This window comes from Rana temporaria, assembly GCF_905171775.1.
Source record: "Rana temporaria chromosome 12 unlocalized genomic scaffold, aRanTem1.1 chr12x, whole genome shotgun sequence".
NCBI classification, from domain to species: Eukaryota; Metazoa; Chordata; class Amphibia; order Anura; family Ranidae; genus Rana; species Rana temporaria.
This window is the reverse complement of record NW_024404491.1, coordinates 26,113-40,523: the sequence shown is the minus strand read 5'-3', so window position 1 is coordinate 40,523 and position 14,411 is coordinate 26,113. Positions and strand designations below refer to the sequence as shown.

Here is a 14,411-nt window from a genome sequence, read left to right as displayed (position 1 = left end):
ACCTCTGTGCCCAGCATTACAGCGATGCCCGGGATCACCTCTGCCCGCGTGCCGAGGAGAAGGCGGAGACCTCTGTGCCCAGCATTACAGCGATGCCCGGGATCACCTCTGCCCGCGTGCCGCAGAGAAGGCGGAGACCTCTGTGCCCAGCATTACAGCGATGCCCGGGATCACCTCTGCCCGCGTGCCGCAGAGAAGGCGGAGACCTCTGTGCCCAGCATTACAGCGATGCCCGGGATCACCTCTGCCCGCGTGCCGCAGAGAAGGCGGAGACCTCTGTGCCCAGCATTACAGCGATGCCCGGGATCACCTCTGCCCGCGTGCCGAGGAGAAGGCGGAGACCTCTGTGCCCAGCATTACAGCGATGCCCGGGATCACCTCTGCCCGCGTGCCGAGGAGAAGGCGGAGACCTCTGTGCCCAGCATTACAGCGATGCCCGGGATCACCTCTTCCCGCAGAGAAGGCGGAGACCTCTGTGCCCAGCATTACAGCGATGCCCGGGATCACCTCTGCCCGCGTGCCGCAGAGAAGGCGGAGACCTCTGTGCCCAGCATTACAGCGATGCCCGGGATCACCTCTGCCCGCGGAGACCTCTGTGCCCAGCATTACAGCGATGCCCGGGATCACCTCTGCCCGCGTGCCGCAGAGAAGGCGGAGACCTCTGTGCCCAGCATTACAGCGATGCCCGGGAAGGAATTCCAGTCAAAGTAAAAGAATAAGAATTTTATTAAAGTATTACATATAAAAGACACGGCGCCCCCATGAGGGCGTACCCGGTACCTGCAGGGGGAGGAGCCTCACACATTTAAAGCTGAACTCCGGGATAAAACTTCTTGTAAACAAGTCAGTGACGTCATCGGGGGATGGGGGGGCGGGACACCAGAGGAGGACGTTCTGATGTCACATCCTGTTAATGTTCATCACTACAATTCCCATCATGCAACAGGAAGTGAGGGCGGGCACACATTCCAGCAGGTGTGAGTGGGCAGGACAGACCAGCGGGGGGCGGGTTTACAGACAGTGGCCAGGTGAGGGGGGGGGGCGTCACAAGGGGTCACTGATCCGATCGATCATTACCGATCACAACCGTCTGCCGGAGTTCAGCTTCACCACAATGAAGAATAATAAACATTCCTCCCAGAGAAGAAATCCCGATCTCCCATTGGGAGAGGCATAACAACTCACACCCCTTCTGACCACGCCCATCAAGGTGTGGCTGGTCATGTGATCGCTCACAAAGTTTGCGCCGACGTTCCTTTATTTTCGAACTCCTTGTCCATCACCAACCGCGGGGTGACCAGAGAACTCCACGACTCCTTCATCTACAGGAAGATATGAAATATGAACTGCATGTGCTGCCCCATATCAACCAATGACGTTCACCCCCCCCCCCCCAATCCCTCTACATTCCTCCATTCACCCCTCCCCCAATCACTCTACATTCCTCCATTCACCCCCCCCCTCCCCCCAATCACTCTACATTGCTCCATTCACCCCTCCCCCAATCCCTCTACATTGCGCCATTCACCCCCCCCCCCCCAATCACTCTACATTGCGCCATTCACCCCTCCCCCCCCAATCCCTCTACATTGCTCCATTCACCCCTCCCCCAATCCCTCTACATTGCGCCATTCACCCCTCCCCCCCCCAATCACTCTACATTGCTCCATTCACCCCTCCCCCAATCCCTCTACATTGCGCCATTCACCCCTCCCCCCCCCCTCTACATTGCTCCATTCACCCCTCCCCCCCCCCCCCCCCTCTACATTGCTCCATTCACCCCTCCCCCAATCACTCTACATTGCTCCATTCACCCCCCCCCCCCCCCCTCTACATTGCTCCATTCACCCCTCCCCCCCCAATCCCTCTACATTCCTCCATTCACCCCCCCCCCAATCCCTCTACATTCCTCCATTCACCCCTCCCCTCCCTCAATCACTCTACATTCCTCCATTCACCCCTCCCCTCCCTCAATCACTCTACATTGCTCCATTCACCCCTCCCCCAATCACTCTACATTCCTCCATTCACCCCTCCCCTCCCTCAATCACTCTACATTGCTCCATTCACCCCTCCCCCAATCCCTCTACATTGCGCCATTCACCCCTCCCCCAATCACTCTACATTGCGCCATTCACCCCTCCCCCAATCACTCTACATTGCGCCATTCACCCCCCTCCCCCCAATCACTCTACATTGCTCCATTCGGCACTCTTTGCTCATAGTCTCCGACTCACCAACCCCCCAATCCATTCTTTTTTATATTATCTCTTATTGCCCCTCCCCCCCCTCATCCATTCATATTGTGGCGGTTGGTGCTCAATTTTTTTTTTTTTAGGGGGGAGATGGGCGGGAATCACACAAACCTCCGAGCCACGCCCAGTTGGTTGATCGTCCTGTACTACTTACCCCATCCATGTCGTGGGCCGCTTCCCCACTGCTTTTCCTACTGGCCAATCCGGACGTTTCTCCTCCCGTCCAATCGGGTCTTAGCGAATATTAACATTTTCTAATGTCACACAAGTGGGTGGGGCTCGGGGGCGGACCTTCCTAGTACTTACCTGAGCCCGATCTTCCTCCAGTGATGTTGTACAAGTGCCTCGGTCGTCCAGGACTCTCCCTCCTGATTGGATGAATCAGCAGTGGCGCCCATTGGTTCCTGCTGTGGTCTATCAAAGCCAGTTAGCCCATTGGGGGGGGGAGAGAGGAAGGGGGGAGACAGAGCGCGAGAGAGTGAGGTGTGGCACTCAACAGCAGGGAGGGGCCAGGAGCACTGCCGGGGGACCCAGTGGAGGAGGATGGGGGCCGCTCTGTGCAAAACCATCACAGAGGAGGGAAGTAGAACATTTAACAGTTATACATTTAAATATAACAGTTGTTATATTTAAAGTAAAAAAAAAAAATAATAATAATAATAATAATAATAATAATAATGAGACTTTACACTCACTGTACTGTATGTGTTTGGGACCAGTGACATTTATACAGCGATCAGAGATAAAAATAGCCACGATTACTGTATACATGTAACTGGCAGGGAAGGGGATAACACTAGGGGGGAGATCAAGGGGTTAACGTGTGTTCCCTGGGAGTGGTTCTAATTGTGGGGGGAGGGGACTGACTGGAGGAGGAGACAGATCGCTGTTCATAATTACTAGGAACACCAGATCTGTCTCCTCTCTCCTGACAGAACGGAGATCTGGTCTCTCTCTCTCATGGGCGCCCTCTAGAGCTCTTAGAGCAGCTGATCTACAGCTTTGGCGATTGGCCCAGGAGAGTAGAACTGCGGCGGCTGGTCCTTAATACTGGCACTTTAATAAATTTGTATAATTCCATCATTTCATAATACAGAGGAACCTCGGATTGCGAATAACGCGGTTCACAGGCATTTCGCAATACGGGCGCTGTGTATGTTTAAAAAACCGAACTCAGTTTGCGAGTGTTGAGGATTCAGACCAAAGCGGGGTGCAGTACTGTGTTTAGCTTAAGCTGGGGGGGGGGGGAGCTGAACGGCGCCATTTGGGAATGCTCGGAAAGACTCAGTCTCCAAGCCTTTCCGAGGTCAGCCGAGGTGTCCTCGGGCCTTTCCGGCCGTTTGAGGCTCTCCAGCGCCTCCCCCAACCTCTGGCCACATGCGGTATTGCACGCCATTGAAGTCAATGCGGAACAAATTATTTTCGTTTCCATTGACTTCAATGGGGAAACTCGCTTTGATATGCAAGTGCCTTGGATTACGAGCGTTCTCCCGGAACGGATTATCCTTGTAATCCGAGGTTCCGCTGTACGGGAGTCATAACAAGAACACACGGGATTGGTCACACCACTCACACACACTTGATGACGTTCATCCAGAAGACACTCATTTCCTTCCCATAGAAACAGATGAATCCCGAGGATCTCCTTACCTTACGATCCGGACGAACCGCAAACTCTACGATCTCCCGCCCGTCTTCCATCTCATACACCAGATCAAACTTCCCCGGCTCCCTCCCTGGGAACACAGACAGTACATATTGCAGTAACATCCCAATAATTAGTAATATATATAAGTGGAGAGGCTCAGAATCCAAGTTGCGTGAAGTCCAGCGTGAAGTTTACAGTCAGTGATGATTGGGGGGGGGGGGGGGGGAGGGGGGGTTGTGTCATCTGCTGGTCCACCGAGTCCAAAGTCAGTGGCGCCCTCTAGCGGGAGATCCTAGAGCTCTTCATGCTTCCCTCTGCTCACCAGCAGGACTTGGCACCTCCCACACTGCCAAACCACCAATACCTGGTCACATGATCATAGGATCACTGTGCTGGATTGGCCAACAAAATCACCTAAACCCCATAGAGCACAAGGCCAGCGGGCCGAATCCGGCCCCCCAGGCCATTTCATGTGGCCCTCGCACCCCCCTTTGTCTCAGCAGCAGAGAGGACAGGACTCCTCCACCAGATCCTGCACTTCTCCGTCCAGCAGCGCAAGGCAAGGGGGTGCACTGATGTAAGGGATAGTGTGTGTGTGTGGGGGGTGGGGTGCTGATACAACCGACCCTTTGAGGACAACCATAATGCTGATGTGGCAAAGTTAAAAGGTGAAAAATATACCTAAAATTCATATATATATATATATATATATAAATGTAGCAGCCAATGGAAGAGGATAAAGTAAGTGCGTCTCTATTTCTATGTAGGAGGTGTGATCAGCCTGACGACAATATCGCACGCTCACACAACTCTATGGAAAATGAGGGTTGTACTTCCTCTTTAATGTGAGTCAAGGGTGACGAATAAAGTCCAAATATATTACGTGTGTTTATCCGGAGGGCCAATCAAAGTCAAAACATAGGTGTATCCCTTCAAATGGAAGCGCCACCGCCAACTGGGAAGGGCTTACAGATATCACACACCGCGGCAGATCTTTTTTTTTTTTTTTTTTCCCAGCATTCAATGGCGTTTAACCACTTAAGGACCGCCTAACGCCAATATACGTCAGCAGAATGGCACATACCTGTACGTTCGCCTTTAAGAGCCCAGCCGTGGGTCGCGCTCCCGACCCGGTCCGAAGCACCGTGATCGCGCCTGTGGGACCCGATCGCCGCCAGCTACTAGCAAGGGGGACGCAATAAAGGGGGTCCAACCCGCTACTAGCAAGGGGGACGCAATAAAGGGGGTCCAACCCGCTACTAGCAAGGAGGACCTAATAAAGGGGATCCAACCCGCTACTAGCAAGGAGGACCTAATAAAGGAGGTCCAACCCGCTACTAGCAAGGGGGACCTAATAAAGGGGATCCAACCCGCTACTAGCAAGGGGGACCTAATAAAGGGGGTCCAACCCGCTACTAGCAAGGAGGACCTAATAAAGGGGGTCCAACCCGCTACTAGCAAGGAGGACCTAATAAAGGAGGTCCAACCCGCTACTAGCAAGGAGGACCTAATAAAGGGGGTCCAACCCACTACTAGCAAGGGGGACCTAATAAAGGGGGTCCAACCCACTACTAGCAAGGAGGACCTAATAAAGGGGGTCCAACCCACTACTAGCAAGGAGGACCTAATAAAGGGGGTCCAACCCACTACTAGCAAGGGGGACCTAATAAAGGGGGTCCAACCCTCTACTAGCAAGGGGGACCTAATAAAGGGGTCCAACCCACTACTAGCAAGGGGGACCTAATAAAGGGGGTCCAACCCTCTACTAGCAAGGGGGACCTAATAAAGGGGGTCCAACCCGCTACTAGCAAGGGGGACCTAATAAAGGGGTGCAACCCACTACTAGCAAGGGGGACCTAATAAAGGGGGTCCAACCCACTACTAGCAAGGAGGACCTAATAAAGGGGGTCCAACCCGCTACTAGCAAGGGGGACCTAATAAAGGAGGTCCAACCCGCTACTAGCAAGGGGGACCTAATAAAGGGGGTCCAACCCGCTACTAGCAAGGGGGACCTAATAAAGGGGGTCCAACCCGCTACTAGCAAGGGGGACCTAATAAAGGAGGTCCAACCCGCTACTAGCAAGGGGGACCTAATAAAGGGGGTCCAACCCGCTACTAGCAAGGGGGACCTAATAAAGGGGGTCCAACCCGCTACTAGCAAGGGGGACCTAATAAAGGGGGTCCAACCCGCTACTAGCAAGGGGGACCTAATAAAGGGGGTCCAACCCGCTACTAGCAAGGGGGACCTAATAAAGGGGCCGGTGAGTGTATAATAGGCCACAAATATTGGGGTATTCATAGAAGTATTTCTTGTACTTACTCTTCTGCTTGGCTAGAAGCTCCAACTCAACCTGCTGCGTCACGGGATCAACACTGCGAACAACACCCTCCTAGACAAACATTGGGATAAGAATAATGATAATTAGAAGGCTGAGCTCATTATACACATTAAAACACAACACTGCACTGATAACCCCACCCAGGGCAATGTGCCAGGACACCCCACTGCCTCCTCCACCGAGAAGGACACCATGAAAGCTGAACCCTGACCAGGGAGATCCATGGAGATCTCCAGCACAGCTGAGGGCCAGGATAGGTCAGAAAGGGGAGAGCTCAGGGAATCCGCAGACAACACTAGTGGGCAGTTCTTTGCCCTCCGTCTGACTTTCTGTACACATCTTACACAGTGCGATTGGTTGAACTGGAAGACTTGTGTCTTTTTTCAATCCGACTCGACAATGCAATTTACAGGTCCTCTTCAGAAAGGACAGAGCCTGCATTCTATAAGCATTGCTGACAGAGGGCTTGTGCCCATCCAATAAACACTCGTGCCCACCCGACACCTGTGTCCACCCAATAAACACTCGTGCCCACCTGACACACCTGTGCCCACCCAATAAACACTCGTGCCCACCCAACACTCGTGCCCAACCAACAAACACTCGTGCCCACCCGAGACACCTGTGCCCACCCAATAAACACTTGTGCCCACCTGAGACACCTGTGTCCACCCGAGACACCTGTGCCCACCCAGTAGACACCTCTGCCCGAAGATGAGGTTACCTTGTAGTCGGAGAGCTCCGGTGAGTAGTTCTCATCTAATTCCAGAATCTGAAAGTAAGAGATGGAGACAGAGAAGGTGTGAGAGAAGATCAGATGCGGCACAAATCACAGAGGCGGCACACATCACACTACGGAGGGCTCAGAGAACGGCTGTGAGCACCGGGAAGGAACCACAATTAGGGTTGTCCCGATACCGATACTAGTATCGGTACCTTTACCAAGCATTTCCCCAAGTACTTGTACTCAGGGAAATGCTCCGATACTTTACCGATACCTGACTTTTCCTGTATCCCTGTATTCTCCCATCCGTTCTGCTCTCCCCCCTCCGTGCCCTGTGTCAATTCTCCATGCCGCTGCACTCCCCCTCTCCGTGCCCTTTGTCAATTCTCCGTGCACTGCTCTCCCCCTCTGTGTCGCTGCTCTCCCCCCCTCCATGCCCTTTGTCAATTCTCTGTGCGCTGCTCTCCCCCCTCCATGCCCTGTACCATTCTCTGTGCGCTGCTCTCCCCCCTCCATGCCCTGTACCATTCTCTGTGCGCTGCACTCCCCCCTCCATGCCCTGTACCATTCTCTGTGCCCTGCACTCCCCCCTCCATGCCCTGTACCATTCTCTGTGCGCTGCACTCCCCCCTCCATGCCCTGTACCATTCTCTGTGCGCTGCTCTCCCCCCTCCATGCCCTGTACCATTCTCTGTGCGCTGCACTCCCCCCTCCATGCCCTGTACCATTCTCTGTGCGCTGCACTCCCCCCTCCATGCCCTGTACCATTCTCTGTGCGCTGCACTCCCCCCTCCATGCCCTGTACCATTCTCTGTGCGCTGCACTCCCCCCTCCATGCCCTGTACCATTCTCTGTGCGCTGCACTCCCCCTCCATGCCCTGTACCATTCTCTGTGCGCTGCACTCCCCCCTCCATGCCCTGTACCATTCTCTGTGCGCTGCACTCCCCCCTCCATGCCCTGTACCATTCTCTGTGCGCTGCACTCCCCCCTCCATGCCCTGTACCATTCTCTGTGCCGCTGCACTCCCCCCTCTGTCAGGATGGAGAGCGGAGGTAGGAGCCGCTAAATACGGCTCCTACCTTTTCTGAACGAACAGAGTCAGTGATCACTGACTCTGTCCATTCATATAACTGAGCATCCTAACCTGTGTTTACAATGCTTCAGTTTATGAATGGAGAGGAGCCTCTGTCTCCTGTCCATTCATTTCCAGTGCAGCTGAGAAAGGGACTGGGGAATCTGTGTCCTTAGTCCCTTTCTCTGTATCAAAGGGGAGATGTCAGAGGTCTGTTAAGACCCCCGATATCTCACCAAAGCCCCCCAACAGGGCTAAGAAAAAAAAAAAAAAACAATAATAAAAATAATTAAATTGTAAAAAAAAAAAAAAAAACCCAAGGAAGCATTGTAAAAAAAAAAAAAAAATTTGTGAAAAATTTTAATTGTAAAATAAAAATAAATACTGACAAATGACATAAAAAAAAAAAAAAGTATCGTATTCGGTATCGGCGAGTACTTGGAAAAAAGTATCGGTACTTGTACTCGGTCTCAAAAAAGTGACATCCCTAAACCACATGAAATCTCAGAGCCATTAGTAGAGCAGAACTAAAAATAGAAGACTGTCGCTTCTGCCATAGAATACACGAGACCCCCCCCCCCCCCCGGGGTGCTCACAGTCCATGCATGAGAGTGACGTCATCCCGCACCGACCCATTACGACAGCTGAAGACTGGCACCCGGGATCTCATGGGCATTGGACCCACTGGCACATAGGCGAGTATTCCTGCCTTTAGATCCACACTAATATTGATTAATACTGATTTCGATCTGAGCAGAAACCCGCAGAGATGTCCGAAACTGCCGCTGAAATCGGGACGGACATACGGGAAATATACTGACGCGTTCCGCTGAACTCGCACAGGTACATGCCCGCAGCTCAGTGTGAACCGGAGCTTACCTATAGATCTTCCTAGAAAAATGGTGACGTGTTCAATACTTATTTTACCCGCCGTATATGCGATATATTCCCAAAAGTATTGGGACACCCCCCTTTACACACACACGTATTTCCACACCAATTACCTTGAAGGCGATGATTTTGCCAACCTGCGGCGGGCCGGCGAGCAGCGGGAAGGTGCTGTAATCTTTTTTTGGACTCTCTGGAGGATTCTAAGAAATACAAACAGAAGACGGGTCATTCCAGATATTGAACACACGACACGTATCGCAACCTTACTGCCCCCTCCCCTCAGTGGCATCGCGACCTCGCTGCCCCCCCCCTCAGTGGCATCGCGACCTCGCTGCCCCCCCCCTCAGTGGCATCGCGACCTCGCTGCCCCCCCTCAGTGGCACCGCAACCTCACTGCCCCCTCCTCAGTGGCATCGCAACCTCACTGCCCCCTCCTCAGTGGCATCGCAACCTCACTGCCCCCTCCTCAGTGGCATCGCAACCTCACTGCCCCCTCCTCAGTGGCATCGCGACCTCACTGCCCCCCCCCTCAGTGGCATCGCAACCTCACTGCCCCCTCCTCAGTGGCATCGCAACCTCACTGCCCCCTCCTCAGTGGCATCGCAACCTCACTGCCCCCTCCTCAGTGGCATCGCAACCTCACTGCCCCCTCCTCAGTGGCATCGCCACCTCACTGCCCCCTCCTCAGTGGCATCGCCACCTCACTGCCCACCTCCGAAGTGGCATCGCCACCTCACTGCCCACCTCCGAAGTGGCATCGCGACCTCACTGCCCCCTCCTCAGTGGCACCGCAACCTCACTGCCCCCTCCTCAGTGGCATCGCGACCTCACTGCCCCCTCCTCAGTGGCATCGCGACCTCACTGCCCCCTCCTCAGTGGCATCGCGACCTCACTGCCCCCTAACCCCAATAACAACAACCCCCTAATAACCCCCTAATAACAACCCCTAATCCTTAAAGAATTTGTAAAGTCTTGAGGTTTTGCATTCTGTGCACTGAGGTGAAAAACCTTCTGTGCGGCAGCTCCCCCCCCCCCCCCTTTTTTTACCTGAACCTGATCCAGCGATGTGCGCTGCAGCTCCAGCCGCTGGACAGATTGATAGCAGCAAGAGTCATTGGCTCCCACTGCTGTCAATCAAATCTAGTGACATGTGAGAGGGGGAGGGGGGGGGCAAAGCCAAGTACCACCGTCTGTCAATGAACGCATGCAGCGGGACTCGTGAGCGCACCCACCCGGCTGCCACCATAAAAAGCAGCTTTCCGCGAGGGCATTCGATGAAGAGGAGGGGCCTGGAGCGCCAGCGGGGACCCCAGAAGAAGAGGATCAGGGGTTACAGTCACTTTAAACCCCTAACCCTAATAACCCCCAACCAAAAAAAAAAATAATAATAAACCCCCAACCATAACCCTTAGAAAATAAAGTAAACAAATGAAAAAATACATTATAATAATAAAAAAAAAAAAAAGCTGAAAAGTCATAGCAAGAAATGAGAATATTTGTCCCTATTGGCTAATAAATCAGGACATGGGCCAATCACGTGTTGTGTGGGAGGACCCCAAGCTGAAGGCTCCCGGACTCACCTGAATGATCATGGACGTGTTGGTGGCGTCTTCCTCCAGCTGCTGCTTCTTCAGAGACGGAGAGTCATAATTATGGAAAAACTGGTGGCCAACCCCTCGTCCCTTCCCCCGCTCTCCCCATCCTCGGGGCCCGTGACCCCCGTGGCCCCTCCAGGGAACGATGCCTCTTCCCCGTCCTCTTCCATGGTCATACAGACTCGGGTTTGGATCAGGTCCCCGATGAATGCCGCCATTGGTTACACCAGATGGGACCCCTCGTGATGCGTACTGCGCTGTGACTGGCTCCTGAATATTAGAGTCAGAGCCAGAAGGCGGGGCTTCTCTGTGTGGTTTCTGGGACGTACCATTCAGAGGGGATGCAGTCCCGACATCCATCCTTTGTCTGATGTCCCCGTTGTCTGAAGCAGAGTCGTTTTTGCTCTTCCAGCCGGTCCTTCCAGGGACTGAGTCCGAGGGGTTCCTGGAGGCCTCTGATAGGTTCTTTCTGGGATCCTTGTCATATGAAGACGCCGTGTAGTCCATGCTGGACCTGGTGCTCGTGGTTGAAGGGCCAACGTTTGGATTGGTCTTATTTCCAAAGACAACCGTCCCGACTTTATTGTGCACCTTGGGAGGTCCCTTTGGTTTGGCGGAGGATTCCTGGTCAGACGACGATCCCGAGGAGTCACTGAAGGAACTCATGGAAGATTTCTTGGCTGGAAGTCCATGATTGGGTTTGGTCTGATTTACAGCGGCAACCGTCCCGGCCTTATTGTGCACCTTGGGAGGATCCTTTGGTTTGGCGGAGGATTCCTCGTCAGATGAAGATCCCGAGGAGCTCTTTGTAGCGCCCTCAGTTAGTAGCTTACGATTGGGTTTGGTCTTATTTACAAGAGTCCCGGCCTTGGGGTGAACCTTCAGAGGTCCCTTTGGTTGGGCGGAGGATTCCTCGTCAGATGAAGATCCCGAGGAGCTCATGGAAGATTTCTTGGCTGGAAGCTTACGATTGGGTTTGGTCTGATTTACAGCGGCAACCGTCCCGACTTTATTGTGCACCTTGGGAGGTCCCTTTGGTTTGGCGGAGGATTCCTCGTCCAATGAGGACTCTGAGGAGTCTCGGAGGGAGGAGCTCTTTGTAGCGCCCTCAGATAGAAGCTTATGATTGGGTTTGGCCTTATGTACAGTCCCGGATTTATGGAGCCTCTTTGGTTTGGTGGAGGATCTCTGGTCGGTTGAAGACTCGGAGTCACCGCTGGAGGTCTTCTCTGCGCTCCTACCTGGGGGGTTGTTGTTTGATTTATTTCCAGGTTTAGGAGGAATCTCTGAGGGCTTCTTTGCGGAGACGGGGGTGGGGGGGTTACCCGATTTCTCTGAGGGCTTCTTTGCGGAGACGGGGGTGGGGGGGTTACCCGATTTCAGAGAAGCCGAGTCCTCGGAGCGTTTCTTGTGTTTGCTCCTCTTTGGAGACTCCTCAGGGAATTCCTCCTGTGCCCCTTCCTCCAGAACCTTCTTCTTTTTCTTTGCTTTCCTCCGGGAACTCTTGGGGGACTCCTCCCGCTCACACTCTTCTAGGACCACCTCCTCCCTCCCCCGGGGGGTCTCACATTTTCGTTTCTTGGCTCTGGTGGCGGGCCTGTCCCCTGCATCGTCCTCCTCACATCTCTGCCGGGACCTCTTCTTGGTCGGGTGGGCGGGGCCGTCCAGGTCGTCATCTTCGGAATCGAATCCCCGCCACTGAACTCTGAGAGGAAAGAGGAGGAAGGTGAGCAGCATGGCGGCAGAATTCTACATTGTGGGGGAGGGGGGAGAGTAGAGAGGTGGGCGGGGTCAGTGAATGAGATGATGTGTAGAAGGCGGGAACATACAGAGAGGGGGAGGGCTCAGTGCGCCTTCAGGAAGGTGGGCGGAGACTCACCAAAATAACTTTCTCTGTTCTTCCATGGAGGGCGGGCCCACCGAGAATAGACACGGAAAGGGGAGGAGTCAAGCATGGGTACAAGTCCACATTAGAATGGGGAGCCAGGGTGCCATAGAAGGGGGAGGGGCCATGGATTGATGGTGTAGAGAGGGGAGGAGAACATAAAGAAGGGAAGGAGTTAAGTGTACACATTGGGGAGGAGCCAAGTATACACATAAGTTAGGGGAGGAGCCAGATATAGGAGAAGCCAAGTATACGCATAGGGGAGGGGACAAGAAAACACAGAGGAGGAGCCACATATACACATAGGAAAGGGGGTGGGGAGCCAAGAATACACACAGGGAAGGGGTGGAGTCAAGAACACAATGAAGGGGAGGAGCCAAGAAAACAGAGAAGGAGCCACGTATAGACACAGGGAAGCAGAGGAGCCAAGTATACACATAGGGGAGGGGCCAAGTATACACATAGGGGAGGGGCCAAGTATACACATAGGGGAGGGGCCAAGTATACACATAGGGGAGGGGCCAAGTATACACATAGGGGAGGGGCCAAGTATACACATAGGGGAGGGGCCAAGTATACACATAGGGGAGGGGCCAAGTATACACATAGGGGAGGGGCCAAGTATACACATAGGGGAGGAGCCAAGCATTCAAAGGAGGAGCCATGTATAAACACAACAAAGGGGAGGGGCCAATTGTTCAGAGGAGGAACCAAGTATAAACACAATGAGAAGCCAAGTATAAACATAGCGAAGGGGAGGGGCTAAGCATAACAGAACAAAGGGGAGGAGCCAAGCATAAACACAACAAAGGGGGGGCCAAGTATTTTGAGGAGGAGCCAAGTATACACATAGGGGAGGAGCCAAGTATAAACACAATGAAGGGGAGGGGCCAAGTATAAACACAATGAAGGGGAGGGGCCAAGTATAAACACAATGAAGGGGAGGGGCCAAGTATAAACACAATGAAGGGGAGGAGCCAAGTATAAACATAGCGAAGGGGAGTAGCCAAGTATAAACACAAGGGGAGGGGCCAAGTATAAACACAGCGAAGGGGAGGGGCCAAGTATAAACACAGCGAAGGGGAGGGGCCAAGTATAAACACAGCGAAGGGGAGGGGCCAAGTATAAACACAGCGAAGGGGAGGGGCCAAGTATAAACACAGCGAAGGGGAGGGGCCAAGTATAAACACAGCGAAGGGGAGGGGCCCAAGTATAAACACAGCGAAGGGGAGGGGCCCAAGTATAAACAGCGAAGGGGAGGGGCCAAGTATAAACACAGCGAAGGGGAGGGGCCAAGTATAAACACAGCGAAGGGGAGGGGCCAAGTATAAACACAGCGAAGGGGAGGGGCCAAGTATAAACACAGCGAAGGGGAGGGGCCAAGTATAAACACAGCGAAGGGGAGGAGCCAAGTATAAACACAGCGAAGGGGAGGGGCCAAGTATAAACAGCGAAGGGGAGGGGCCCAAGTATAAACACAGCGAAGGGGAGGGGCCAAGTATAAACACAGCGAAGGGGAGGGGCCAAGTATAAACACAGCGAAGGGGAGGGGCCAAGTATAAACACAGCGAAGGGGAGGGGCCAAGTATAAACATAGCGAAGGGGAGGGGCCAAGTAAAGACAGGGCGGAAACCAATAGACGCATGGGCGTACCTGATGACGTCATTGTCGCGGACGAGGCGGGCGCTCTCCCCGGGGGGCAGCAGGCAGTCATGTACATAGAGGCACAGCGCCCCCCTCAGGTTGGGGTAGTAGCGGCCCCGGATGAGGTCGGACAGGTCGGTGACGGTTCGGAGGTGCTCCGGGTTCAGTAACATCCACATGTGGCGGCTCTCCGGTCCGGTGGGCGGAGGATAATCAAACTTCAACATCACCCGAATCTCCGCCATCTTCTCACACGTGACCGGCTTCTACCGGGCGTCACGTGACTCCGAGCCCCCGCCTCTTCTTGTCACATGACCAGAGGCGCCCCGCCCCCTCATCATGTGACTCGGCGCCATC

The 14,411-nt window shown here is 53.8% G+C and overlaps 1 protein-coding gene across 2 annotated transcripts; it reads right to left on the bottom strand.

Moving 5' to 3' along the window:
- Positions 1-843: 843 nt before the first annotated feature.
- Positions 844-14,355, bottom strand: COIL (coilin). Of its 2 annotated transcripts, XM_040334509.1 has the most exons (8): positions 14,064-14,355; positions 11,899-12,230; positions 10,511-11,850; positions 9,044-9,130; positions 6,967-7,014; positions 6,224-6,293; positions 3,906-3,991; positions 844-1,322 (listed from the first exon to the last, which is right to left on the bottom strand). In XM_040334509.1, exons 1-8 carry the CDS (start codon positions 14,297-14,299, stop codon positions 1,233-1,235), a joined length of 2,289 nt encoding a protein of 762 aa, XP_040190443.1. In that variant the 5' UTR covers positions 14,300-14,355; the 3' UTR covers positions 844-1,232. The 2 variants fall into 2 exon arrangements, with proteins under 2 accessions (XP_040190443.1, XP_040190442.1); XM_040334508.1 differs by having other exon boundaries at positions 10,511-12,230.
- Positions 14,356-14,411: the final 56 nt, after the last annotated feature.

Excerpts from the sequence above, each read along its gene's own strand:
- COIL (XM_040334508.1), bottom strand. The coding sequence starts at position 14,299 with ATGGCGGAGATTCGGGTGATGTTGAAGTTTGATTATCCTCCGCCCACC. Across the intron at positions 7,015-9,043 it reads GCAAAATCATCGCCTTCAAG|ATTCTGGAATTAGATGAGAA; the intron begins GTAATTGGTGTG and ends TCTTACTTTCAG. Across the intron at positions 1,323-3,905 it reads CGGTTCGTCCGGATCGTAAG|ATGAAGGAGTCGTGGAGTTC; the intron begins GTAAGGAGATCC and ends ATCTTCCTGTAG.